This window comes from Paroedura picta, chromosome 8, assembly GCF_049243985.1.
Source record: "Paroedura picta isolate Pp20150507F chromosome 8, Ppicta_v3.0, whole genome shotgun sequence".
Taxonomy (NCBI): domain Eukaryota; kingdom Metazoa; phylum Chordata; class Lepidosauria; order Squamata; family Gekkonidae; genus Paroedura; species Paroedura picta.
The window spans coordinates 4,103,895-4,131,894 of record NC_135376.1 but is presented as its reverse complement, the minus strand read 5'-3'; the positions used below and the strand labels follow the sequence as shown (position 1 = coordinate 4,131,894).

The 28,000-nt window shown below is 52.4% G+C and overlaps 1 protein-coding gene across 4 annotated transcripts; it reads left to right on the top strand.

Moving 5' to 3' along the window:
• Positions 1-27,653, top strand: EIF4E2 (eukaryotic translation initiation factor 4E family member 2). 4 transcript variants are annotated; one of them, XM_077348114.1, is made up of 8 exons: positions 1-121; positions 2,840-2,901; positions 5,283-5,417; positions 11,420-11,524; positions 12,793-12,945; positions 13,037-13,173; positions 23,404-23,485; positions 27,189-27,653. In XM_077348114.1, exons 2-7 carry the CDS (start codon positions 2,866-2,868, stop codon positions 23,447-23,449), a joined length of 612 nt encoding a protein of 203 aa, XP_077204229.1. In that variant the 5' UTR covers positions 1-121; positions 2,840-2,865; the 3' UTR covers positions 23,450-23,485; positions 27,189-27,653. The 4 variants fall into 4 exon arrangements, with proteins under 4 accessions (XP_077204229.1, XP_077204227.1, XP_077204228.1 ...); XM_077348112.1 differs by having other exon boundaries at positions 7-121; positions 2,840-2,954; XM_077348115.1 differs by lacking the exon at positions 1-121 and adding an exon at positions 238-375.
• Positions 27,654-28,000: the final 347 nt, after the last annotated feature.

Here is a 28,000-nt window from a genome sequence, read left to right as displayed (position 1 = left end):
CGGGCGCCGGGGGAGAAAGGTTCCGCGCGCGGCCGGAAGTGCGGGAGGAAGTGGCCGGGCCGCGGGGGAGGGCAGGCGGCCGAGAGCGACGACTGAGGAGGATGAACAACAAATTCGACGCGTGAGTCGGCCGGCCGGCCGGGGCGCCTCTCCTCTCGGGGCGGGCGGCGGCGCGGATGCCAACGGCCGCCGGGGGAGGAAGGGAGGGAATGGGGCCTCTGGGGTCACGTGACAGGGGGGCTCCCGCTCCCCTCCGCCCCTCGGGCTGCGGTTCCTTCAGGGCGCATGCGCCGCGGGGGAAGGCAGGCGAGGGTTCCCTGCCCCGAGGAAGCCGCTTGAGGAGGGGACCAGTCGGAATGGGTTGCCAAGCTCCAGGTGAGGCCTGGAGATTCCCCGTGGCTCTTGGTTTCGTCCTTCCGCCGGAGACTGGGATGGAGCCTCTGAGCCAGCTGTGGCTCGCCGGTTGTCCATGGACTACAATTCCCATGAGCCCCTGCCAGCAGCATGCTGGCAGGGGCTCATGGGAATTGTAGTCCATGGACATATGCAAAGCCACAGTATGGCTTCCCCTGGACTGTATGGCCCCTTCCAACTCTGTGGTACTCTGTGATAGAGACTCAGCTTGGCATGCAGCTGCAGTTAAAAGGGCCTGCGGTAGCTGTGGCTTGGTGGGAGAGCATCTCTGCACACACAGGATCCCTTGTTCGGTCCCTAAATCTCATGTTAAAGGGGCAGCAGATGTTGGGAAAGAGAATACAACAAAGGTTGGGGGAGCTTGGTCTGTTTAGCCTGGAGAGGAGGAGACTGAGAGGGGATCTGATAACCATCTTCAAGTATTTAAAAGGCTGCCATGTAGAGGATAGAGCAGAGTTGTTCTCTCTTGCCCTGGAGGGACAGACCAGAATCAGTGGGATGAAATTAATGCAAAAGAAATTCCATCTAAACCTCCGGAAGAAGTTCCTGACAGTCAGAGCGGTTCCTCAGTGGAACAGGCTTCCTCGGGAGGTGGTGGGTTCTCCCTCTTTGGAAATTTTTAAACAGAGGCTGGAGAGCCATCTGATGGAGAGGCTGATTCTGTGAAAGCTTAAAGGGGTGGCCGGTGACAGTGGATGAGCGATATGGCTGTGAGTGTCCTGTATAGTGCAGGGGGTTGGACTAGATGACCCTGGAGGTTCCTGCAGTGATTCTAAGACCCCTCTGCCCAAGACTCCTGAGAGCGACTGCCAGGCTGAGTAGACCAGCGGTGGCCAGACTGTGGCACTAGATGGAGAGGCAGAAATAAAGCCCCATGGCTGATGCAGATTAGAACAATTATAATTGGTTTTAACTGTTTTATGGATTATAATAATGATGATGTTTTTACGAACTCTGCATTGTGAAATGCCCTAAATTGACAACCCCGAAAGGAGCGGTATAGGAATCTAATCAGAAAGTTAAAAAAAAATAAATTCTCATGAGCCTCTGCCACCCCATGTTGGGAGAGGCTCATGGGAATTGAAGCCCATGGGCATTTGGAGAGTCACGGTTTGGCCAACCCTGGAATAGACAGTACTGACCCTGATGGACCAAAGGCTGGAATCTGTATAAAACTACTTCATGTGACAAGATTTGTCACTGGCCTGGGCTTTGTTTCAGCCAAGCATAATAGATTTGCACAGAACCGGTGGTCTCTTTTCAAGGAGTTTTGAGGAATTTGAGAGAAATGGGTGGATCGTGCAAGCATTCCAGGGTGGAATTCAAGATATCCAGCAGCAGCTTGGGGGGGGGGGGGGGAAGCAGAGACATATGGCAATAGGTGACTTCCAGCCAGCTGGAATGGTGAAACTATTTGGGTGAAGGTCTGTGAAGGCAGTTCTGTGTAAGGCATGAAATTGGGAGAGGGCCAAAGAATACACCGGAAAGACTAAATAGGTGTAGTTTGAAAGGTAAGGGACAAGGTTACAAGGTAAGGGACAAGCAGTGGGGGAGTGCAGCAAATTAAGAAGGGTCATCTGAAATTCCTTTTTCCATTTGCTTTGCGGGGCAATTTCGAGCAAGTCTCAGATGGAACATAGACATATTACCAAAGGCTTCCTTGGTTTGAAAGCAATCACGGATAATTTCTATGGAAAGCAGAGAGGCACAATCCAAGCAATATTAGTTCCATAGAGACCTGCTGTTTTTTTCCCCCCAAAGATCAAGTGAATGCAGGGGGAAACACTGGGTATGGGAAAAAATATACTTCTTAACTGGCATTAATTCTTCTGCTCTGTAGTCATACTTTCATAATAGTTCACGGCAATGTTTTATGTAAACAACCCACCCCCCATGAAATTAGAATCAGCTGCCCAATGATAAGCAGCATAAAATAATGGTCCTGATCTCATCCAGAGATGAACATAGGACTATGTTGCCTTAACTTGAATGGGAAGGGGCCACACAGGCCATCTGGTCCCACTCCCTGCTCTGTGCAGGATTAGCCTCAAGCATCCAGGAGAAGGATCTGTCCAGCCGTTGCTTGAAGACCACCAGTGAGGGGGAGCTCCCCACCTCCTTAGGCAGTCGATTCCACTGCTGACTTGTAGTGTTCCCAAGGTGGTTTGCTGCTGCTGTGTGTGGCAGAATGGTGGACTAGATGGACACTCACCGGTCTGATCCGGCAGGGCTCCTGTTCTTACGAAGGCCTTGGCCTCTATGTCCTGTTGTTAGACTTCCAGTTCAGCACAGAACCTAAGAGAGACTCCTGGGTGCATTTGAAGTGCCCTGCTGGGAGGACCTGTTGGGGCTTAGCAATCTGGAGCACGGCCCCAGTAGCTCTGCAAATTCCACACTGATGTTTTTTTTCTTCTCCTTTTGCCAGTCTGAAGGACGACGACAGCGGAGACCATGACCAGAACGAAGAGAACGGCACACAGAAAGATGGTGAGAAGGAAAAAAACGATAGAGACAAATCTCAGAGTAGCAGCAAGCGGAAGGTACGTTCTCGCCCCTGCTGCACACCAGAGGAGGGTGTCGGGGTCATTGCCCCATAGCTCCTCGCTCAAAAGGACCTTTTCGGATAATTTGAAGATTGTCCGGACCCTCGTGCCATTCTCTCTCGAATTTTGGGGTGGGGTGGAGGGATTGGGAGCCTGCAGGTTTTAAAAAGTTGGCATTTGGAAGCAGGACCAATTCTGCAACTTCTCTGGTGTAGATTTGGCACAGCTTTGGCACCTATCACTTAAAAAAATAAAACAGAACAGAACATGGGATAGGGCCTTACTAGGGGCTGGGGAAGAGAGATGCATCTTAGGAAGCAGGAAGCACTGTTTGCGGAAGGGTTTTCTGCCCTTCAGGCAAATGGCCTTTGTTCATTCTTTCCAGGAATGCAAAGGGGCAGACACTACTAGAGTGAAGGCACCATCCACTCTCAAGAGTGGTCCGTGAGGTTTTTTGCAGACATCCTGTGCCCCCCCTCCCAATAGGGTCTTGTAGTGGACAATCTCTGCCCCCCTTTCCTATGTGCCTGGGCCACCACCTATGACAGCCCTTTTGCTAGGAGGTCCTAAACTTGGAGTTAGAACTGGCAGGTGTCAAAAGCAGTTCTATTGCTTCACAGTAGGCTCCACCTGGCACAGAGATTCGTGGCCTTCCCACAGGATCCATCTCCTATCCCTCCAGAACTGTGGCCACCCCCTTCTGATGGCACCTCCAGCCCTAGCACTAAACAGTGGCCTGGCTCCCGTAGATGCCAGTAGCAATCCGTAGGGGGAGAGGAATGCAGACGCTTGGAGAGAGACCCCTCATCCCTCTGGGGACCCTGTGGTATGCAAGCTCAGACTCCCCCCCCCCCACATATACATACTCTGCCCTTTGCTAGTGGCTTGCACTTACCTGTGGGAATAGGTGAAGGAAAAACTATCCTGGTTGCAGGGCTTCATTCCTGGCATCTTCTCCTTGCAACTGTGTCTGAAGGAGGCAGATTTAGGTTGGCAACCATGTTGGTCTGAAGCCATAGAACAAAGGTAAAGGTAAAGGTATCCCCTGTGCAAGCACCGGGTCATATCTGACCCTTGGGTTGACGCCCTCTAGGGTTTTTATGGCAGACTCAATACGGGGTGGTTTGCCAGTGCCTTCCCCAGTCATTACCGTTTACCCCCCAGCAAGCTGGGTACTCATTTTACCCACCTCGGAAGGATGGAAGGCGGAGTCAACCTTGAGCCGGCTGCTGGGATCGAACTCCCAGCCTCGTGGGCAGAGGTTCAGCCAACATGTCTGCTGCCTTACCACTCTGCGCCACAAGAGAACAAAGTTAGGGGCACCTTTAAGTCCAACAAAGTTTAATTCTGGGGGGAAGCTTTCTTGTGCATGCTAACTTCTTCCGATAGATGTTGGTCTGAAGCCATAGAATGTATCTTGGATGCTTGAGGCTGACCCTGCATTGAGCAGGGGGTGTCCAGTGACACTTTTATGATTAGCAAATCCTGGATGATTCTGGATACTTCCTTGTGCATGCACACGTCTTCTGAAAGTTCATACCCAAGTTAAGCTTTGTTGGTCTCGAAGGTGCTGCTTCGGACTAGCACAACTACCCCCCCTGAGTCTGCCTTCATGGAAGGCGCCACGTTAAACCACACGGAACAGAACTCCATCAACCTTCTGAGGAAGGCCAAAGCAAAAGAAAGCCTCCATTCTCCTGAGGTTTTCCTTTTTAGCTGGGAAGTGGACTTTGTAGCTGGGGATCTGTCAGTTCCACGCGCACAAAAAAGAAAAAGGAACACAGCTGTAGGAATGTTGAACGTTGCCAACGCTGGGTTTTTTTTGGGGGGGGGGGTTCACTGGCAAATCTTGCCTGGCGCATTGCTGCTTCCTTTCCTTCCATCTGTTTTCCCCGCTCAGACAAAAGCTCAATTCTCCGTGATCTCACGGCGCTGCCTCTTGAAATCTGTTTTCCTAGCAGTGGGAGGGAGGGAACCATCAGCATGGCGGCAGAGTTCACGAACTGGCCTTATTTCGTGTGTCGCTTTAGGAGCCTTGAAATGGTCCTCCCGAGGCCCGGTGGCTGCCCGCATGGAGGAACCCGACTTGCTAATCTCCCGTATGAAATATAGTCAATTCCTGCCAGACTAATGGTCTGTTTCGGGCTATTAACGGAGATGGGATTTCTCCGAGAAAATGAGCCTAAACCGTTCTTTCACGCTCCGCGACGGCAAGAGCCGGGCGAGCTTTTAACGCCGCAGACGTTTCTTTCCGGCTCTCTCTCTTTCCCCCCCCCCGAGACGCACGAGGATGAAATGAAATGGGTGTTTCCATTCTGCACGCAGGCCGTGGTTCCGGGCCCAGCTGAGCACCCCCTGCAGTATAATTACACCTTCTGGTACTCCAGACGGACGCCTGGGAGGCCCACCAGCTCGCAGAGCTACGAACAGAACATCAAGCAAATCGGCACCTTTGCCTCCGTGAGTGCAGCGGGGGGGGGGGGTCTTTCACGTGTTTAGCGGGAATCGGTCGCTGGTATCTGCTCATGGGGAGGGCAAGAGCTCAGCGGTGCTGTCCTTGTTTTGCAAAGGCCTGAGTTCAGTTCCTATTATCTTGCTCTGGCTTAATGAATGAGAGACCACTGGTGGCCAAAGTGTGGCTCTCCAGATGCCTGTAGACTACAATCCCCATGAGCCCCTGCCAGCAGCATGCTGCTGGCAGGGGCTCATGGCGATTGTAGTCTACAGGCATCTGGAGAGCCACACTTTGGCCTCACCTGACTGAGTGAAGGAAGATTCCCCCGCCCCCCCCCCCCCTTTCTTCCTCTCACAATGCTGCTCTGGATCCTCTAGTTAAAAAGCTTGGCAGTAGATTATGGGCAGACTGAAGACCTCTTAATTCATTTATGCAATTTGCAGCCGCAGGGGGGGTCTGAGGATGGCCAGCTTTTTAGATGCTGTCGTTTGACAAAGAGCAAGGTGATCGAATTGAGAATCGGCCCGTTAAAGACACTTTGGTCCGATGGCCGAATGAAGCTTCCATGTACAGAGGCACCGTATCTCTGAATGCCTCATGCTGGGGACATTTCTTTGGGGAGGACAATTGTCTTCCTTGGAGATAGAGCAAGGTGGGTAGCTGTGTTTGTGTGCGTGGAGCGGTGGAAAACAGCAGGAATCCAGTAGCACCTTAAAAGACTGGCTGCATTTGTGGGAGGGGAGGAGCTTTCTTGAGTCGCTGGCCACTTCTTCGGATGCAGCTTGAATACGAGCCCATCTGTCCTTATATCTCGGAGAGTGGAGCGATTGCAGATGCCGAATGACAAGGGCAGGCAAGGGTCAACAGCAGGTGAATGGCTGGATTCACAGTCAGCAGACGTGGTTGGATTCAGTGGGATATGCCAATGTACGACAGTATATTTACGGCACATGACCAGAATGTAAAAGTAAGTTGCGTAACAGATCAAGCAACACAGTAAAGAAATGATCAGTTACAGCATATAGAACTGTGAAATCAGATGGTGTATCAAATGCAATGTAATATACTATAAAATAAAATATCTCTCTATAGAACCATTTTCAGCAAACTGACACCATTGATCAATGGTGTTTATCAAGGATTTTCTCATTTTAAAGGGCAGCCAACCAAACTTTGCCATTTTTTGTGAAATCTCCAGTTTCTTATCTCAAAGCGTAAATGTAAGGTGGAACAAGTAGGCAAAGGGGGTGGGACTCTTCCAAGTAGGCCTGAAATTATCACTGGGATTTCATCCGTCCATCCATCCATCCATCCATCCATCCATCCATCCATCCATCCATCCATCCATCCATCCATCCATCCATCCATCCATCCATCCATCCATTTATTTGAAAGAATGAATGAATGAATAAATGAATGAATATTAAAACCAGTCAGCATATAAGCACATCAGATGTCAGCAATCCCAGTATCAGAATCAGCATCAGGTCACCCGGACGTTGATGCAGAGAGATAGCAGGTGTGGAGAAATTACTATTGGCAATGAGACAGGAAGCCTAGATCGTGATTCAGTCCAGGGGGTTGCCTTGTCTTAAGCTTCATTATCTGTTGCAATCCAGCCATCTCTCATTCTAATTTCCCTTCGAAATTCCTTTATAAAAGGCTATTCTTTGGTCACCATCTGAACGTCCCGGAAGTTTAACAATCACCTTCCAGCGTGATGGGAATCCCTATTATGATCATGCACAAAACAGAATATTGGTCCAGGTGACTCTTTTGTCTTGCCTATCGGGGCTGGTTTTGCATTCCATGCTGCCTTCTCCACCATCCTCATCACTGTCCCATAACTGCAGTCCTCTTTCCCAATGTGAAGGTGCCTCTGGTTCTCTGGCGCCCTAGTGCAAATACTTGTAATGTCTCCAAACACTTCTCAGGGGGAGATCCATCTGAAAGTGGACCCAGGTGTGGAGAAATCAGCACTGGCAATGAGACAGGAAGCCTAGATCACGGTTCAGTCCAGGAGGATGCCTTGCCTTCAGCTTCATTGTCCGTTGCAATTCAGCCATCACTTTCTGATCTCTAAAGCAAGTCTGGAACCTGTGAGCATCACGGACAGATTTGGGGTTTTTTTGCCAAGTTCGTTCTGCATTTGTGTTAATCGCTTTGAAAATCACCTTGTGGTGGCTTGGGTAGCAACGTTGCCTGTCCAGGAAGAAAACCCTGCAGGACAGGTTTGGCGTGCAGAAACTCCTTGGCACAGCTTTTCGGATCGTTCCACCACCAGCTAAGGAGTGGTAGGCAGCAGACTTGGCTCTCTTGCCAAGTGGAAGGAACATTTCTTCCCTTGATGGCAGCCTTGCCAAAGCCCACAATAAAAGGAAGGTTAGCCACATGTTTTTTAAATGTGTTATTCGATTTATGAACCGCCCCTTTCTGCATCCAGGCTCAGGGCAGTGTACAACATACTTATCTAGAAAAGGAAGAAGAAGAAGAGTTGGTTCTTATATGCCGCTTTTCTCTTCCAGGAGTCTCAAAGCGGCTTCCAGTCGCCTTCCCTTTCCTCTCCTTACCACAGACACCCGGTGAAGTGGGTGGGAATGAGGGAGCTCTGAGAGAATTGTGAGTGACCCAGGGTCACCCAGCAGGCTTCACGTGGAGGAGCGGGGAATCAAACCCGGCTCTCCAGTTTGGAGTCCGTCACTCTTCACCACTGCACCATCCCGGCTGCCCCATCCCGCTATCAATGCATCCCTTTCTGCTGAAGGGAATCTGAATCTCCCCCACCCCCTTTTGGATGTGACTAGAGGAGGCCTGTGTTTAATCAGGATCTGATCTGGTACAAAAAAGCGATTGTTGGGAGTTTGCTGGAAAGCCGCCGTTGATTTTGGCCACTGGGGGGCAGCAGAGGCCTCCCAAATCTCTGCCTGCTAAAAGTGGGGGGGGGGGGGGGCTAGGTGTCTACATCAGTTATCCAGCTAAGTAGTTATCCCCCCCCCCACCCATTTGGATTTTCGCAAGTGATGGGACATTTGATATATAGCTGCAGGGCAGGCACAGCACTGGGAGTCTGAGATACAGAACATAGCTCCAGGAATTAGTCTTTTCCTCTTAAAGCAGGGGTAGTCAAACTGCGGCCCTCCAGATGTCCGTGGACTACAATTCCCATGAGCCCCTGCCAGCAAATGCTGGCAGGGGCTCATGGGAATTGTAGCCCATGGACATCTGGAGGGCCGCAGTTTGACTACCCCTGCCTTAATCCCTCTATTAGCTAGAAAGCTGTCTTGTAGTGGATCATGCCATCGGTCCACGGACATCAGTTGTGGGGTCCAGGGTCTCAGGCTGCCCGGGGCTCTCCAGGGTCTTTCACATCCCGTTTTGCCTGGTCCTTTTAAATGGAGATGCCGGGGATTGAACCTGGGACCTTCTGGATGCCAAGCAGAGAGGCTCTGCCACTGAGCAACAGCCTTCTGCTAATAAATGTGAGCACAAGAAGCTGCTTAGTATAATAGAGTCATAGAGCTGGAAGGGACCTCCAGGGTTATCTAATCTAACCCCTTGCGGAATGCAGGAACTCACAACTACCTCCCCACCCACAGTGACCCCAATTTCATGCTCAAGTGATTCCCCACCCCCCTCCAACGCCAGAACCTGGCATGGAGGGAATTCACCTACCACGCTTAAATGAAGTCAGATGATTGGCCCTTCAAGGTCTTTCCTATCTCCGCCTGCCTGGTCCTTTTTAAATGGAGATGCTGGGGATTGAACCTGGGACCTTCTGCACAGTCCTATTTAAGGGCAACAGGAGGTTGGTGGCATGCCCAAGACAGCACCTGGGTTGCCAGATCTTTCTTCTTGATGGCTCCCCCCCCCCCATTTTTCCATGCAAGTTCAAAAGTTCCATGCGAGTTTCATCTGCACCCTTCTTCCCACCCACCCCTCTACGAGATGTTTTATTGGGGAATGAGAAGAGTGAGTTAATTGGGTTGTTTTTATGTCTGGGGTTTTAATTCAGACACACGCAACCCACCATGCTCCATCAGGGGGTGGGGGATAATAAATTGAAATAATAATAAATAATAATAATATAATAATAATAGGGAAAGGGGTTTAGAATTTGAAGCAAGCAATTTCATTTGTGATATATCTTTTAAAATTAAGGGATACTTATAATGGCTATTTTAAGGGGAGGCGTAGACAGTTTTTAAAAGGGTATTAGACTGATTCATGGCAGAGAGGTGGCTACTAGTCATGGGGACTATGCAGTCAGAGGCAGCCGACCTCTGTGTCCCAGTGCCAGGAGGCAACATCAGGGAAGGGCCTTGGCATCGCAGCCTTGTTGTTGGATCTCCAAAGGAACTAGTTAGATGCTGGGTTGGATGGGCCCCTGGTCTGATCCAGCACAGCTCTTCTTGTGTTCTGATGGCAGCTTGGGTCTTTGTGTCCTGTTGCTGGCCCTCCAGAGGATCCGGTTGGCAACTGTGTGTGACAGGACATCAGACTAGATGGACCCCTGGTCTGATCCAGCAGGGCTCCTCTTATGTTCTTATGAAGGCCTCGGCCTCTCTGCCCTGCCCTTGGCCCTGCAGAGGAATTGGTTGGCCCCTGTGTGAGGGTGCTGGACTAGGTAGACCATTGGTCTGATCCAGCAGGGCTCTTTTTATGTCCTTACGTTCATAACAAAGCACTAGCTAACATTACTGCATTCCTGTAGAGACGGCATCTCTCAGGTTTTTTCACCTCCTCTAGAATCTTCATATTTCTGCAGAAAATGGATTCCGTTTGGACTTGTTTCGAACCCAGAATCTTCAGTTCTCCGAAGGCCGCGGGAGTAGGCAATGACAGTTCAGGCTCAGAATCCTTCAGAAAGCAGAGCCGATCAGAGAGAGAAGCATGCGAGGGTAGCCTTCTGAAAGACACACAATTTATTCCTTAAATGACAAGCGGGTAATTTCATCCGTAGTTAAATATGACACTTACTGTCTTGCGGAGACGGTGATGTAAAGTTTCGGCGGTAATCCTTCGTTACGCGATCTGTTAGGCTGGAGGCAAAAATTAATTTCTGTCACAGCAAGGAGCAGTTTGAAAGAGGGATGGGGTTTATGATACGTAGTATTAATCCTACAGCCACCAAAGGTAAATAGGTGTCCGATGCTTTTGCGTGGCCTCCATATCCTGCCGGTTGCGCTGAAAGGGAGGCTGGTTTTACGTCCAGATTATTTTAAAAAATAAATCCTCTTGCTTAATACCGTTTTGCCCGCTTGGTTCTTTTTGCCGAGCGAGCAAACGCCGAGGTACGCTTACGTTGCTTTGGGTGCAGCGGCTCCCTCAAAAAAATCAGAGTATGTTTGTCATTATCGAGTCAATCGAAGGCACTTCTGGTCTGGCGTTTTCACGGATATCCTAGGCCAGGGTTAGTCAAGTCAAGTACTAGACCAGTAGTCAAAATACAAGATACATAAAAACATCTGGCATCAACAAGTTAAAAGAATCATTGATAACGAAAATATTATAAAAGATAAAAACATTCCAGCTATAAGAATCCTTCTGGTTTTAAAACTCACAAGCATTATCTCAAGCAACTGAGACTATCTCTACCCAAGTTGCTCCGAATCCACCCAGATCTTCCTTGTTTTGATAGCTCTCCAAGCAAATCTGGCCTCAACAGAAGTTATTGTAAGCCGTGACGTCTTCGGCCGGGGGTAGTCAAACGGCGGCCCATAGGCCTTGCAGACCAACTCTTGCCTTGCAGCCCCCATGGAATGGTTTTAAGTCCCCCAGGGCCCTGATCTCGGGAGAGCGTTCCACCCGGCCTGCCCTGGCTGTAGTTGAAGCCAGTTTCACCTCTCTGGGACCGGGGACCTTTAGCAGATTTTGTGCACTGGGGTGTAGGCTCCTCCAAGGGTCATATAGGAGAAAATGGGATGCAGTGATTTAACAGAGGGGAGTAGGAGTGAGGATTGGAACTTTCTCTCCAGGGATTTGCTTGACGCTGCTGTTGCTCTTACAGGTGGAGCAGTTCTGGAGGTTTTACAGTCACATGGTCCGCCCGGGGGACCTGACGGGTCACAGCGACTTCCACCTTTTCAAAGAAGGGATCAAACCCATGTGGGAGGTGAGTCTGCATGTCCCCTCTCAGTCGTCTCCTCTCCAGGCTTAACAGACCAAGCTCCCCCAACCTTTCCTCCTACGTCTTGATCTCCAAACTCCTCACCATCTTGGTTTCCCTTTTCTGGACACGCTCCAGTTTGTCAACATCCGTCTTCAACTGGGGTGCCCCAAACTGAACACAGGACTCCAAGTGAGGCCGAACCAGAGCAGAGTAAAGCGGTACCATCACCTCCCGTGATCTGGACACGATACTCCATTTGGTACAGCCCAAAATCCCATTTGCCTTCTTAGCCACTGAGTCACACTGCTGACTCATGTTCAATGTGTGGTCTACTAAGACTCCTAGATCCTTTTCGCACATGCTTCTGCCAAGACAAGTCATCTTAAGGGAGATCTCAAAGTACCAGATCCTTAAGCACTGTTAGCTGAAATAAGGGGGATTTCTTAGTTATAAAGCTTCAGAACAAAGTGTGAGTCGAGTAACATCTTTAAGACCAACCAAGTTTTATACGAGGTATACCCTTTTGTGTGCATTCACCTTCCAGTTTGGCCCTTGCATTTATTAAACCGCTTTATTACACTATATGCTAATTTGCTGTTCTCCCTCTTCCAATGTGCATGGAACTGGCTACCTCCATTGCAACATATCTCAAGAACTGTGCACCGGAACAATAGCTTATGCCTCAAACAGAACCTTGTTGGTCTTTAAGATTTCCTCCGGACTCCCAATTTTGTCCGCAAAAAACTTGGGTCACTACAAAGGGGACCCTGCTCTCTGGTTGAAGACAGAACCCCTGAAAAACTTGAGATGAGGATTTTTTTTTAAATTGCGGGAGACATCAAGTTTATCTTCTGGAGCAGTGGTCCGCAACCTTTTTAAGGCCGCGGACTGGCGGCGGTGGGGAGGGCGATCGCCCAGCCGCGCATTGGCGGCCGCGCACGTGCATTTGTGGCACACGCGGCCACAAACGTGCGTGCGCGGTACTTAGCGCATGTGTGAAACTGCCACGCATGCACGTTTGCGGCCGCGCGTGCGCATTGCACATGCACAGCCCTGCTTCCTCCCCCCCACACAAAAAGAAGCTTGCCGGGCTGCAAGCTAATCGGCCGCTTTTGCGGCTGATTTGCTTGCGGCCTGGGAAGTTTCTTACTGCGGGGGCGGGGAGAGGGAGCCGCAGCCCGGTGCCAGGCTGAGGTCCGGTGGTTGTGGACCACCGGTCTGGAGGACCAGAGATTCCAACTCTTCCGTTTCCGTCATTCCCCTCTTGGCAGGACGACGCCAACAAGAACGGCGGGAAGTGGATCATCCGCCTCCGGAAGGGCTTAGCCTCTCGCTGCTGGGAGAACCTGATTCTGGCCATGCTGGGGGAACAGTTCATGGTGGGGGAAGAAATCTGCGGGGCGGTCGTCTCCGTCCGCTTCCAGGTAAGCCTTTCCCGGGAGCCGCCGGGGGAACCCGCCGGGACGGGGGCACAGGAACCTCCTACTTACCGATCTTCCGACGGGTGCCCCGCAGGAGGACATCATCTCCATATGGAACAAGACGGCCAGCGACCAGGCGACCACCGCCCGGATACGGGACACGTTGCGGCGCGTGCTCAACCTGCCCCCCAACACCATCATGGAATACAAGACGCACACTGACAGCATCAAGTACGTGTCATGGGGGGCGCAGGGCTGGGGGAGGGGAGACGTGTCTGCAATAGACTTGCTTTCTGTGATTCCCTGTCCCCCGTGAAGTACACCCAGCCTCAACCAGGGCCAGGGGCTTTTCAGTCCTGGCCTCTGCCTGGTGGAAGGAGCTTCCGGAAGAGCTAAGTGCCTTGACGGAACTCACACACAGTTCCGCAGGGCCTGCAAGACGGAGCTCTTCTGTCAGGCGTTTGGCTGAGGCCAGGGCAAGGAAAGATCTTGGGTCCCCCCCCCCCCCAAGTACCAACCCTGAGAAATATGGCTGCAGTGTGGGACCTTGAGGCGGGGGGAGGGTGAGTGGGATTATTTATTTGTTGTTTTTAGACTGTGATATTCCTAATGTACATTCTTGTTGTTAACTCAGTGGAACAGGCTTCCTCGGGAGGTGGTGGGTTCTCCATCTTTGGAGATTTTTAAGCAGGCTGGATAGCCATCTGACGGAGAGGCTGATTGTGTGAAGGCTCAAGGGGGTGGCAGGTGACAGTGAATGAGCGAGAGGTTTGGGAGTGTTCTGCATAGTGCAGGGGGTTGGACTAGATGACCCAGGAGGTCCCTTCCAACTCTATGATTCTATGAGATGACTGGTCCAGGAGAGGGAGTCTAAATAAAAAATAAATATCAGCCCAGGACAGGGCTTAAAAGAGAAGCAGGGTGCACCTCCTGAGGACACCTAGTCAGGACCTTTCCAGAACCTCTTGTGTTGGCTTTGCCACAGCTTGGGTTGTCCGGAGTGGGGGGGGGGGACCTGCTTCTTGCCTGCCGTTAGCAGCCTCTCCAAGTGATTTTCAGACTTTTACCTGGGGCACTGGAGCTAGGACTAGAGGAACTGCTGCTTGTTGGGGGGGGGGGGGGCATGTACACTGCAGAAGATTCTGGCAGGTAGTGTAGTCGGGGTGTCCAGTGAACAGTACAACAAGGCTTGGCCAGCAACCGTCTCAAACCCCAGGGAGCATTCCAATCCCCCTCCCCAGAGCAGAGCTCTCCAACCACTGACCTACCCTGATCTTGGCAAGGGGGCTGAGAAAGCTGGGTCGCCGTTCCCCCCCCCCCCCACATCAGCACCAAGGTGGCAGGAAGGGGAGCGCACACTTTGAGAGGCCTGCAATACCCGGGGAAATAAAACACAGCCGCTAACAGGGATTTATGGAGCCATTAGATTTATAAATGTTCTCTGGAAGGCGCTATGTAAATTTACAGCGCTGTACAAATGATTTCTAATCATAATAAATGCCGCGTATTAAATCCTCTCGGCTCCCCCCCTCCCCCCGGCGACAGAAGCTCTTTAAACCAGAACGGAGGAGTATAGTACACGGCGAGGACAGCTGTATTTTAAATAAGACCGTTCCAGTTTACCATGCCGGGCCATTTGCAACGACTTTCACCTTCCCGCAAAGGGATGAGGGATGGCGGCGTGCCGAGGGAGCTCTCAGAGAAGGGGTGAAGGACGGGCAAGGGACCCTCCATCACTTAAGGCAGGGGTAGTCAAACTGCGGCCCTCGCTGGCAGGGGCTTCTGGGAATTGTGGTCCATGGACATCTGGAGGACCGCAGTTTGACTACCCCTGACTTAAGGACACTCTAAGCAGGGACGCAGGTTGGGGCCCACGTGGGACGGCCACTAAAAGGCAAAAAGCAGCCCAGGAAGGAGGAGGAAGGAGGAGCTACATGGGAAGGGAGGATTTCATGCCCGTGAGGATTTTCCCACTCGGTTTGCTGAGCCAGGCCGGTTTCTCCCCACGCGCCCTGCGGATGCCTGGCCGTATTCCTGAGCCTTCGGGGGAGGGCGGTATATAAATATAAATAAATAAATTAAATGAATGTTTCTCGACCAAGTGAGGAAAGACTCCCTGAAGAGGCACCGGCAGAGCATCAGAACGGCCGCCGGAGGTCCTTCTGGCCCCACATGCCGACAGTGGGCAGCTAGATGCCTTTGAGAGAGAGGTTCGTGGAGGTCGCCATCGCCCCTCATTGGGGTACACTGCCTCTGAACATGGAGGCTCCCTACTTAGCTAGGCTTATCCTTCAGGAAGCCGGGAGAGTCGATTTCTAAGTCAGAGTGCTGTTTAGCATCCTCGTGGCCCAGGAATGCCCTACCAAAGCTTTCCTTCAGAGGGTGATGAGGGATGCTTCCGGTAGTAATGACCTTTGGGCTTCTGCCAGCACCAAGAAGGCCCCACGTCCAGTGGCTGAAATGTCCACGGACACATTTTTGGATATGTTCACTGGTGGTCTTCAAGCAGCGGCTGGGCAGATCTTTCTCCTGGATGCTCGAGGCTGATCCTGCACTGAGCAGGGGGTGGGACTAGATGGCCTGCATGATGGCCTACACTCCTCCCCACACGAAGCCTGCTGCGTGACCTCGGGCCCCTCCCAGTTCTCTCTGAACTCTCTCAGCCCCACCGGCCTCGCACGGCGCCCATTGCAGGGAGAGGACAGGAAGGCAACTGAAAGCCGCTTTGAGATTGTTTCCAGTAGAGAAGAACAGGATACCGTCACCAAGGCCGGCTTTGCTTTGTGCCATGCGTTCGACATCTGCATTGGCAGTGGCGCCATGTGGCAGAATTTGGAACTCTCCTGGCAGGGTATGTTTTCAGTGGCAGGGGGCGAACATGGCTAGAGAGTCATCTGACAGAAATGCTGATCCTGTGAACTGAGGCAGATGGTGAGTGGGTGGGCAGAAGGGATTGGGACCATGCTTGGCTCTTGTGGCCCTTCCTTGCCTGCCCAGGGAAATGCTGATCAGGAGGGAATGCCCCAGGGGAGGGCGGTATATAAATACAGTAAATAAATTAAATTAAATTTCCTCCAAGCCAAACTGGCTAGGGATTCTGGTTTTCTTTGGGAGGGGGGCATCATCCAGGCGTAGAATTGGGCTCACTGTATTTGGGCAGGTAGTTGCGTATTTCCTGCCATCTGCAGGGGGGGTGGACTAGATGACCCTTGAGGTCCCTTCCAACTCGTATGGTTCTGGGCAGGTAAAGGGCTGACTGACATTGCAGGAAGGAGACCTTCCCATCTTAGGGGTCCAGAGTCCTGAGGGACGCCACTGCGATTTGTGGGTGGCTGGTTTAATAGGGATCTTTTTTATTGGTCTTGGAAATCGATTGCCAGATGCTACTGTGGGAATACTTTTAAAAATTGTCTTAATGTGTTTATTAATAACTCTCTGGACTGCCCCCATTGGCACTGCCGTCTGGGGCCGGTTTACAACACTGATAGATGCAATAACAAATAAAGTCATTAAAAGGGAGAAACTGTTAAACTATTGAATTGGCCAAACAGTGGGCGACATCCCCATTAAGTTCTTCTCGTTGGCCCAGGCAGCAAGAGCTGTTGGGACCGCAGCAGATGGGAGGGGGCCCTCTGCCCTTTGCATGTTCGCGTGTCCCCATGCAAGGGACATTGGTGCTCCAAGTTACAAGTACCAACTTTTTAAATATTCATTAATTACGTATGTATTTTCGTGACCTTGTGCATGTCGTGCTGAGGTTGAGCTGACAGAGACAGGCTTCATATTACTGAGCAGGAATATCAGGGCTCTCTCAGCCTCTCCTCCCTCAAAGGGAGTCTGTTGTGGGGAGAGGAAAGGGAAGGTGAATGGAAGTTGCTTTGAGCCTCCTTTGGGTAGAGAAAAGCGGCATCTAAGAACCAACTCTTCTTAGTATTCTTCAGTAATATCAGGGCTCTCTCAGCCTCCCCTCCCTCACAGGGTGTCTGTTGTAGGGAGAGGAAGGGAATGCGACTGGAAGCCGCTTTGAGGCTCCTTCGGGTAGAGAAAAGAGGCATCTAAGAACCAACTCTTCTTAGTATTCTTCAGTAATCTCAGGGCTCTCTCAGCCTCCCCTCCCTCACAGGGTGTCTGTTGTAGGGAGAGGAAAGGGAAGGCAACTGTAAGCCGCTTTGAGCCTCCTTCAGGTAGAGAAAAGCGGCATATAAGAACCAACTCTTCTTCTTCTGCAGTGATATCAGGGCTCTCTCAGCCTCACCCACCTCACAGGGTGTCTGCTGTGGGGAGAGGAATGGGAAGGCGACGGTAAGCCGCCCTGAGACTCCTTCAGGTAGAGAAAAGCGGCATAGAAGAACCTTCTTCTTCTTCAGTAATCTCAGGGCTCTCTCAGCCTCCCCTCCCTCACAGGGTGTCTGTTGTGGGGAGAGGAAAGGGAAGGCGACTGTAAGCCACTCTGAGATTCCTTCGGGTAGAGAAAAGCGGCATAGAAGAACCAACTCTCCTTCTCTTCTTCAAAAGAGGAAGGAGGTGAGGAGATTTATCCCAGTTTTCATTTTGCACTGGGCCAGCCAAGGTCATAATAGCTGGAACGCTTGGTGAGGAGCAGGGATGCTCTGTCTTCTTGGTGCCTGGGGGGTAACAACTTCTGGAGTTTTGGCCCCACAGGTGAACTTCCTGAGGGCACTTGGATTTTGACCACTGTGTGGCACAGTGTGTTGGACTGGAGGGGCCACTGGCCTGATCCCACATGGTGTCTTTATGTCCTTATAGATGGAACTCTTTGCCTGGGGCAGGGGTGCTCTGTCTTGGTGCTTGGGGGGGGGGGGGGGCAAAGTGGGAGGTCTTCTGGAGTTCTGGCCCTGCTGGTGGACCTCCTGAGGTTGCCTGAGTTTTGGCCACTGTGTCACACAGAGTGTTGGGCTGGAGGGGCCACTGGCCTGATCCCACACGGCTTCTTTTACATTCTTATCTAGTTCAAGTTCAAGTCAGATTTTATCGCATGTAGCCGTAGGCCCTTACAATATACAAGGAAAATATAAAAGGATTTGAAACATTTCAGATCAGTAATAAAAAAGTAAATAAGAGAATGTGCAATCTCAGATAATAATTAGCATCATAAGACCGTTTCCAGATTGCATACGTCCACCTACCCTATAGCTATTCTAGGTATTTGCTCTCTGCAGGACCACTTTGGCCCTTATTTTCTTAACAAATGAAACAAATGAATTAGTATCTATAAAGTCACTTAAATCTGCAGGGTTTTATAAGGTAGTTAAAAGAGAACAGAGCTCTGCCGTAGACTTACAGCCAAACTACACTTGGCAGCATCCGTGAGGCCTGGTTGATCTTTTAAAACCTCGGCCGCTTCTAAAACGGCGTCATCACCCACGGGGTGGACTCAGGGCTGCAGTCACATTTAGTTTTCTCCGTACAGTTGGCTAGAGGCAGGGGAAGGAGGAAGGGAGCCAGAAGAGAGGTTGCAGAGAGTTTTTCCCGAGATGCCTGGGTTGCAGTCGGTCGGCTTTGCTACAACATCCGTAGCCAACATGCGTTGAGCCTCGACAGCCAGGCAAAGAGACAATAAAGAGCCAGTTTGGTGTAGTGGTTAGGAGTGCGGACTTCTAATCTGGCATGCCGGGACCACATGCAACCAGCTGGGTGACCTTGGGCTCGCCACGGCACTGATAAAACTGTTCTGACCGGGCAGGAATATCAGGGCTCTCTCAGCCTCACCTACCCCACAGGGTATCTGTTGTGGGGAGGGGAATGGGAAGGCGACTGTAAGACGCTTTGAGCCTCCTTCGGGTAGGGAAAAGCGGCATATAAGAACCAACTCTTCTTCTTCTTCTAAAATAATGTGATGCTAAGCCAAGAAAACTCCCCAAACTGCATAGCTCTGAAATGTGGCTGTGAGTTTTCTTGCTGCCAGGACAAAGGAGGTATTACATGGAAGATTCCGCACGGATTTGCCGTTTTTTAAAAAAAGACCCCATCATTTTGGAGAGGGGTAGATATGGAGCCAATTGGGTCCATAATAAGAGGCAGCCAAGCAAAGAAAACACTGAGGTTCAGTAAATCTTCATTAGCCTTTGAAGGACTCAAGCGTCTCTTGCATTGCCGGCATGAGGAGCTCGACATGTGATTCACTGGGGACGCTAAGGAAGAGAAATCTTCTGCCTTTCATTATCCGGTGGCTGGAGAATTTGTTCATCAACAAGGACCTCGGCAACAGCAAGGCAGCAAGCCTCAGGAACCGTTTCTGCCTCGTGCTGTGTGAATAATTCAGTCTTTAAAAAAATACTGGCAGTTTGCCTATTCTCACTTTTACTGGCAAAAGAAGCGCTTATTCCAGGGCGAAATTTCGCATTGTAGCTGCATGCGTAAGCACAACAGGAAGAGTGCCTGCACTCAAAAGCTCACGCCTTGAATAAGCCTTTGCTGGTCTTAAAGGTTCTACTTATTCTTTAAGATTCTTTCAGGTTCTACTTATGGTTCCACCTTATTCTAGACAGAGAATGAGGTGGCTGGATGGAGTCACTGAAGCAAATTTAAATGGACTCTGGGGAATGGTAGAGGACAGGAAGGCCTGGAGGATCATTGTCCATGGGGTCGCGATGGGTCGGACACGACTTCGCACCTAACAACAACAAGGTTCTACTGGAGTCTGTTTTTGCAGGACTAGGCATGTGAGTTTCCCCACGGCGAAATTTTGCCCCGCTGCTGGATGCAGAAGCCAGGAGTGTGAATCCCCCCTCCCGATTTGTCAGGATCTTTCTTTTCCCCCAACACGCCTGCACACAGACACAACAGGAAACTTAGAAATGTTTTCTTCCAGCTCCAACTCGATAACCCTCGGAGTGCTGGATAGGTTTGAGGGCCAGAGCCTCCAGCAAGGCACTCTGGTCTTTCCCCCACCCTCCCTCCCTCCCTCCCTCCGCCGGCACGGTGTTTTCAGCGATGCAGGAGAAGACGCTGAGCATGAAAGCACGAACTGCAGCCCTCGGCAAGTTCACAAGCTGTCCCGAGGCATCACCTTTGCGATCCCTCTTTGTCTAGGGGAGTTCAAAGAGAAGGGTCAGTTCCCGTTGGTGTTTTTGTACCCCGCATGTGTGCGTGTCCTGAGGAGGCAGGGGGGTTTTGCTTCTGAGCTGTAGTAGTCCCCTGGGGATTGATCTCTTGCCCATCCGCACCCAGGGAATCCTGGGAGATGCTGGCCGAGGGGCACAGACCACAACCTCCCAGAGCAGCGGAGAGGGGAGGCGAACCGACTGAAGGCGTGCCAGCCTGTGTCAACATGCTCCTTAATTAAGCCCCGTCACAGCAGGCATTAATTGGCCCCCTTGGCAGTCACCGCAGGACGGCCAGTGTCTGAATGGACACGGAGAGCAGATGGCTTCCTTTGTGTCCCGTCCCCGTCCCGTCCCCCCCCCCTGCTCATCAGCTCGGGTCGTGCCAAAAGCTCGGCCGCCTTCATTCGTTTCCCCCCCGTCCCCCACCTTGTCCGTTTTTCCCCCAATGATTTAAAAAAAAAATTTTAACATAGGATTAGAAAAAGATTATAAGAAAAAGAAAAAAGTACAGACATCTTAGGTCTTTTACATTACAATGTAGGATTGCATTAGTCGACATTGATAGATGGTCAGGAAAGGGGTTGTTGGGCTCCGTGGCACCCACGGGCACCCTGTTGGGGATCCCTGATCTGGGGCAGTGCTGTTTATGGGGACTGGCCAAGTAGCGAAAGGCCAAAGTCTCAGGCAGAGGTCTGGGCCCACCCGAGGCCCTTCTTCGTACTGGAGACTGACCTTAAGCCTTTTCCCCTGCCCTCTCTGTCCCAAGGCAGCGGCAGGCGAGAGAGAGGGATGGTTTGACTCCCCACAGGGCAGCTTGATCTCCGACACGGGGCCACAGGTTGAAAACTGGCACCGGGTTGGAAGCCCACAAGAAGGCCCCGTCCTGCCGGCTGTACAGGCTGCCATACAGGATCTCCTTGGCAGATAATTGCCAGGTTTCCCTGAACACTCGGCATCTTTGCTCTCTGTAATCTCCATTCATCTAAGTCTGCAAAGTAGGCCGCCTTGGGGCCTGCCTGCCTCCCTCCTTCCCTTCCTTCCCTCTTTCTTTCTTTCCCTCTTTCCTTCCTTCCCTCCCTCCCTCCTTCCTTCCTTCCTTCCTTCCTTTAACCCTGTTCCTTCCTTCCTTCCTTCCTTCCTTCCTTTAGCCCTGTTCCTTCCTTCTTTCCTTCCTTCCTTCCTTCCTTCCTTCCTTCCTTCCTTCCTTCCTTCCTTCCTTCCTTCCTTCCTTCCTTTAACCCTGTTCCTTCCTTCCTTCCTTCCTTCCTTCCTTCCTTCCTTCCTTCCTTCCTTCCTTCCTTCCTTCCTTCCTTCCTTTCTTCCTTTAGCCCTGTTCCTTCCTTCCTTCCTTCCTTCCTTCCTTCCTTCCTTCCTTCCTTCCTTCCTTCCTTCCTTCCTTCTCTCTGTCACCCTTCCTTCCTTCCTTCCTTCCTTCCTTCCTTTCCTTTCCTTTCCTTTCCTTTCCTTTCCTTTCCTTTCCTTTCTGTCCCTCTCAACCTCCCTCCCTCCCTTGCCCATCAGTGAGAAAAATAACAGCGGCAGAGGCAACATTAGGGCCCATTCCCCGAGATTTATCTGAAAGCACTTTTGCCGCAGATAGCGAGAGCATTTTTATGTTTATTGTGGGTGTCATTAGCAAAGCCAATTTAAGGCGGGGATGTGACTGCTAACAATCAGCTCTCCCTTTTCCGATCCCAAAAGGAAAAATAGCTCTGTTAACAAGCTCCTGTACGGTCTTGCCGAGTGACGCATCGCCATTAGCCCCGAGGGAGGAGGCAAGCCTGCCGCTAGCGACCTCTCAGGGGCAGGGGGGAGGGACAGCCACGGAAGGCCCACGAGCCCCAGGTACCGTGGTCTCTGGTTACAGGGCAGACAGCCCTCTCTGCCTGCACATGCAGCTCCTGCCGCCAGTCGGGGTTGGGTGTTCTGAGCGAAACGTTTCACCAACCTCCAACTTCAAAGTTCTAGTTATGTCGTCAAGGAGAGTGTGTGGGTAGGGCTGATCAGCTTTGGGCTGATCCTGCGTTGAGCAGGGGGTGGGACTAGATGGCCTCTATGACCCCTTCCAACTCTGTGATTCTATGATTCTATGACCCCAAAGTGGATCATGAAGCTTCTCAAAGCATGGTGCCACTGTGGTTAGGAGCAGCAGACTCAGATCTGGAGAACTGGGTTTAATCCCCCATTCCTCCACATGCAACCAGCTTGGTGTGCTTGGGCTAGTCACAGTTCTCCTAGAACTCTTCTTACAGATCAGTTCTCACAGAGCTCTCTCAGCCCCATCCCCCTCGCAGAGAGTCTGTTGTGGGGAGAAGAAGGGAAAGGTTGTCATCTGCTACAGGACTCCTCCGGGTAGTGAAAAGCAGGGTATAAAAAACCCTGGCTCTTCTTTTTCCTAACCCTCCCTCATGGACACCCCGGCCCTTTCCGTGTCTCTCTTCCAGCCGGTGCTGAGGCAGCTGCACTGGTTACCAGCTGCTGTCCGGATCTGGTTCGAGGTTTTGGCTTTAACCTTTAAGGCCTTGCATGGTCTGGGACCCACATACCTGAGGACCACCCATCGCCCTATGTCCCCCACAGGGCCTTACACTCTGCAGGGAAGCACGCTTGGCTTCGACCAAGGCCAGGGCTTTTTTGGTCCTGGCCCTGACCTGGTAGGATGAGCTCCCAAGGTAAGCTGAGGACCTTGTGGGAGCTTCCAGCATTCCGCAGGGCCTGCAAAACGGAGCTCTTCCGCCAGGTCTACGGTTGAGGCCGGGGGCAGCAAGGAAGATCAGCGTGGCCCCCCTCCCCCTGCAGCAGTCAGTGTCATCTTGATCTTTTCTTCCCCCTGGAGGTAGGGAGGGAAAGGTGGGGGGAGGTTGAGGAGGTGATTTCGCCATGTCGTTGCTGTTTTTGTTGTGTTTTATTGTCAGTTTTAATGGGGTTTTATTGTGGGTTTTATTGGACACATTTCAGGAGCGGCGGGCAGTAAGTTGAATAATAATATATCATACCATCAACGTAAATGAAACTTTTTGGCATCAAGAGATGCCCATTCCATGGGGCGAAGGGCAAAGGCGAGGCAGGGGAGACAAAGGGGGGATGCCCGTGACCTTGCCGCTCCGGACTCTTAGTTTTCGGTGGGGAGGAAAAACTTCAAAGCTGCCCTTTGCAGCCTGGAGCTTCAGGGATGGAGTTTTGGGAGGCCGGTGGTGAGGGTGGGGGTGGGGGGGGGTGGGGGGGTCTCCTCGTGCTTTGCGTCCCCCAAAGAAGCGCCTGAAAATCTGCACGCAATTGTCTTTTGCTCTCGTACAAGAGTTTGGTTTGAAGTGCTCGTGTTTTCTTTTTGTTTTCTTTTGTTCTCACCCACCCCTGTTCTGTTCCCCCCCCCCACCCCCCTCTGGCTTGCCAGGGCCTGGGAGGAGTTTCATGGTCTGGTGAACAGCGGCGGTCGCTGAACGGGGCGCTCTCCCTCCCTCTCTCACACACCCAGGGTAGGGCCTCATCTTTCTTCTTACACGGTTGTGGGACACACCTCTCAGCCGGAGCCTCCTCCCTCCCTCGGGGCAAAGCAGTGGCCAGGGCTCTACAGCCCCCCCAAGGCCCCCCCACCCCAACCCCCAAGGCTCTGCAGACTTTGACTTGATCGAAACCGGAGGCCAGGGAAGCAAAAGCGTTTTCTCCTGGCGGCTTGGACACCAAAGGCCTGATCCCTGGGCCGCGCGTTGGTGCTATGCACAGCTGGTACATCCATGCGCAAGGCCTTCCTCTGCAGAGTCTTCCTTGGTGGTCTCCCTTCCAAGCCGATGTCGCTTAGCATCACGTGCACTTCCCTGAGCCGGTTTGCTGGATGGGGCGGTATATAAATCAAATAAATAAATCAAATAAATATATCTGATGGGGTCCATGCCACTTCAAGCCAAGCAGCCGGTAGTTTGGTTTAAACAAGACGCTGTGTGAATGCAGAGACCCCCCCCCCCAAGAGAAATGATGTTTGCCACCCCTGGAGTCACTTTTAAATCAGGCCTCATTTTTCTCAACCGCTCGGTAAACCCAGGGAAGGGCCCAGCCTAGAAGGAGCGTTTCAGGGCTGCACGCCCTCACTGACCCCCCTCGGCGGCCTAAGCCGGAGGAGCGGGGAGAAGAACGGTAATTGTTCCCGGCCGGTCGCCTGTATGGGATTTGCCGCTCGCCACAGGTGACCAGGCGACCATCTTTTGTATGCCTGCACCAAACCCGACCCTTCTGGCCACGTGGGGACCCGTCCCCTTTCTGCCTGTTTGCAAGGCAACCACATACCTAGGAGAGAGGCCTCGTGGGGCTGAGAGGTTTGTCTTCAGCTTGCTTGTGTCGTGTGGATGTTGGACACTCGAGCGGGGGGAGGGGGGCAGAGCCAGACCCCCCAGCCCTTCAAACTCAGTCTGTTGTCCCAAGCCGGCAGCGTGCCAAGCCCAACGCGTGCAATGCAGCGACCACACAGAGCAAGCCTGTGCCTCTTGCTTTGAGGACCGTTAAGCCCAAGGAGGGGGAGGCTGCTAAGCCCTGGGCGTTACGAGCCTCACAGCTCTTGGTTGGCCCGCTGGTCTCCCAGCTGTGTCCAGCCTGGGGTCGCTGGGCTCTTGTTTGCAGAACTGGGGCTTCAGCAGACGGACGTGAGAGCTGGGGGGACACGCAAATGGGGTTGGGACTCCAGCCTGGGCCCCGAGGGGAGAAGCCCCCCCCCCAGTTCCTCCCCAACATGAACAACTTCGGAACCCCCGTGTGGGTCAACCTGCGGGACAGCCAGTGGGGAAGGAGGGCGGTGTCATTCCCACTTGAAGAAGAGGGTGGAGTAACTCATGAGCATGTGTTTGTGTGTGTGTGTTTGGGTGGGGGGTTACCCTTTGAGACCACAGCTGAGTCCGTGCACTTCCCCTCTTATTTCATCAGCCGTTGGGGTCACGGGGTGGGGGGGGGGAAGCTTTGCGTGGCTGTGGATCTGCCTGCACCAAACCCTGATGCCTGGCCAGTGGCCCAGCTGTGCCTTTGCCTGCCAAAGCCGCTCAGCAGCCTAGACTGGAAAGGGGCACCCAAACGGTCCCAGCTTCCCCAGGCCTGGATTTATCTTCTCACTTGCTTGTGCCTGCTTCTGAACACCGGCCTGTTCCCACCAGCAGGTGACGGCAAAGCGCCGCCCATTTGCTCTTAGCGTTCTTTATTTTAAACACGTATATTCATTATTATTAGGTCGTTTCCGAGAGAAGTCTCTTGCCTTGAAAGTCCTGCGGGGTCGCGGTCTGTCAGCTGGGCCCTTTATGCCGGGACGGTTTCTGCAGGGCAGCGGCCGTCCCGGCCTAAAGCAGCCGGACAGAAGCGGAGCCCCTGGCCCTTTGGAAGCCAACCGAGTTGAGCGAACTTTGAATAGCATTTTGTTGGTCTTCGAGGTGCCACTGGAATCGAAAAGCTTTACTCAGGGGATAACCATGTTGGGATGCAGTAGGACAGCCAGTTCTGGGTCCAGCGGCACCCTAGAGACCACCAAGATATTCAGGGTGTGGTCTTTTGAGGGTCAGATGAACAACCCAAAACATTTGGCTCCCCCCCCCACACACACACACCACAAAAAAAGGATTTTCTTGGCTTCTAATGGCCACTGTTTAGACCAGGGGTAGTCAAACTGTGGCCCTCCAGATGTCCATGGACTACAATTCCCAGAAGCCCCCTGCCAGCAAACGCTGGCAGGGGGCTCCTGGGAATTGTAGTCCATGGACATCTGGAGGGCCACAGTTTGACTACCCCTGGTTTAGACCCTTCCTTGGATGGCCCAAGTTAGTCAGATCCCATCAGCTCTGGAAGCTAAGCAGGGCCTGTCCTGGTTAGAACTTGGATGGGAGACCACCAAGGGAAGTCCACGGTTGCTCCACAGAGGCAAGCCATGGAAAACCACCTTTTCTTGCCTTGGAAACCGCACGGGGTCACCATCCCTTGGCTACGACTTGGTTCCCTTTCTGCAGCCCGCAGCCAAAGCTTGCTTGCCAACGCAAGGAATTGGGATCCTCAGTGACTCCCGGCCCTCTGCTTTTTCTAAACTAGCGAAGCTTCTCAGGGCAGAGCTGCCCTGCACGCTGGATTTTTAATCTGAAGGTGCGCGTCACGTACGTCTCCCTGCCCCCAGAGGCTGGCTGGAAGAGTGACCTTCCTGGGCACAGCCATGAGCCAGAAAAGGCTAAGTGGAGGATGGATGTACCTGGAGGGAAAACGATTTACATTTCATTAGGGGGACTGAATCCTATCAGGTTTGTTTCTGGCCAAGGGCAACGAGTCTTAGATCAAGGGTCCCCAACATGGTGCCCAGGAATGCCAGGATGCCTACAGACGCCTGCCCGCCCAGGGTTTTTAGGAAGTGGGCGGGGCCATATAGTTTCCCCAGCCACACTTCCGACTATTGGATATTAGATGGCGCCATTGACTTGCATTGGCGATTCGGCAATTCGGGTGATTTGATTGATCCGAAACGATCGATTCTGAAGCCAAAAAGGTCCGAATCGGTTTAATCTGAACCCGAAACAGTCCGAATCTGGCCCAGCTTGCACAACCCTACTTGTGAGTGTCTGGCATAGTGCAGGGTGTTTTAAAAATGGCTCCACATATATATATTTAAAATTTGGCCGTTGCGGTCACCCCAGCACAAGAACCTTCACCGTGAGACTGACGTAAAACCACGGCCACCATTTTGTGACTGGCTCCGCCTCCTTCAGCAGCCGCCATTTCTCCGGCTGCGCCCACCACGCCATTTCAGAATGCCCCAGGTCCCCGTGGGCTCAGAAAGGTCGGGGACCCTGGAATTAAATGAAATAACGAGGAGAAGGCCTTGCAGTGTTACGAGTCACTCACGACTCGGTGCCCCTTTTGCTCAGATGTTTGCGCACCCGGGGATCCCTCCTTGGTGTCCACACGCAGAGCACGGATCTAGCTCTCCAGAAACGGTTGTTGCAATTCCGGATTCCGCACGGCCCTTTTTGGCCCGTGGGCGACTCCCTCCGTGTGATAGCTTTGCCGAGCCAGTAGATTCACGCACGTTATTTGCATCCGGGGAAAACGAAACCCCAAATCTGAACACATCTTGGGTGTGAACCATCCGCGAACATTGCCAGCCGAACGCCGTCTTCTCGGACAACGGGCGCGTTCGCTAACCTTCTTTCTCCCTTTCTCTTTCAGGGATAACTCAAGCTTCCGAAATACCAAGATCACTTTGTGAGGAGGGGAGGGGCGGCGTGCAGCTCGTCCTCCTCAATCTGACCCAGGAAAAAGGGGGGAAGGGGGGTTCTCCACTCAGGACTCGCGGAATCTCTCCTCGCTGAGGAGTTCCACCCAAGTCCGTGGGTCCTTTCGCCCGTTCCGACGACCGCTTTGTTGCCTGCGTCAAGGACCGACCTTCCAAGGACCCAGATGTCCTGGCTGCCTGAGCAGCCAGCTGCCCTTTGCGTTCCTCTGCAACCTCGGGCACCTCCTGCCTTGTTCCTGTTGGATGCAGAGGGTGCTCCTCGCAAAGGCCTTTGACCGGCCGGGGATTTTCAGTATTACGAGCGTCTCTGCACCCGACCACGGAGGCAGGCTCAACAATTGGCAACTCCCCCCCCCTCCCACCCCGTTCACCTCTGCCAATAAATGATTCGGCCTGTATTCCCTCGGTGTCGTTTCTGTGCGCATCGGCATGCACGTGAAATGTTCTGATCTGGATGGTCCTAGCGAGCCCAGCCTTGGGAAGAAAGCAAAGCTGCTTAAACACGGAGGCAGGAAAGGGCAAGCTCAACTCTGAGAAATCCCTTGTCTTGATTATACCATGGCAGGGGTAACCAAACTGGCTCTACGGATGTCCCTAGCATTAGAGGAATACGCCTGGCCTTGACCTGGGCCAGGGCGTTTTTGGTCCTGGCCCCGACCTGGTGGAACAAGCTCCCAGGAGAGCTGAGAGCCCTGACGGAGCTGTCAGAGTCCCGCAGGGCCTGCAAAACCGAGCTCTTCCGCCA

Bases quoted from the DNA above. Each gene is read 5' to 3' on its own strand.
- EIF4E2 (XM_077348112.1), top strand. From the start codon at position 102: ATGAACAACAAATTCGACGC. The intron at 11,525-12,792 runs GTGAGTCTGCAT...CCCTCTTGGCAG, and splicing joins GGATCAAACCCATGTGGGAG to GACGACGCCAACAAGAACGG. The intron at 13,174-23,403 runs GTACGTGTCATG...CTGGCTTGCCAG, and splicing joins ACGCACACTGACAGCATCAA to GGCCTGGGAGGAGTTTCATG.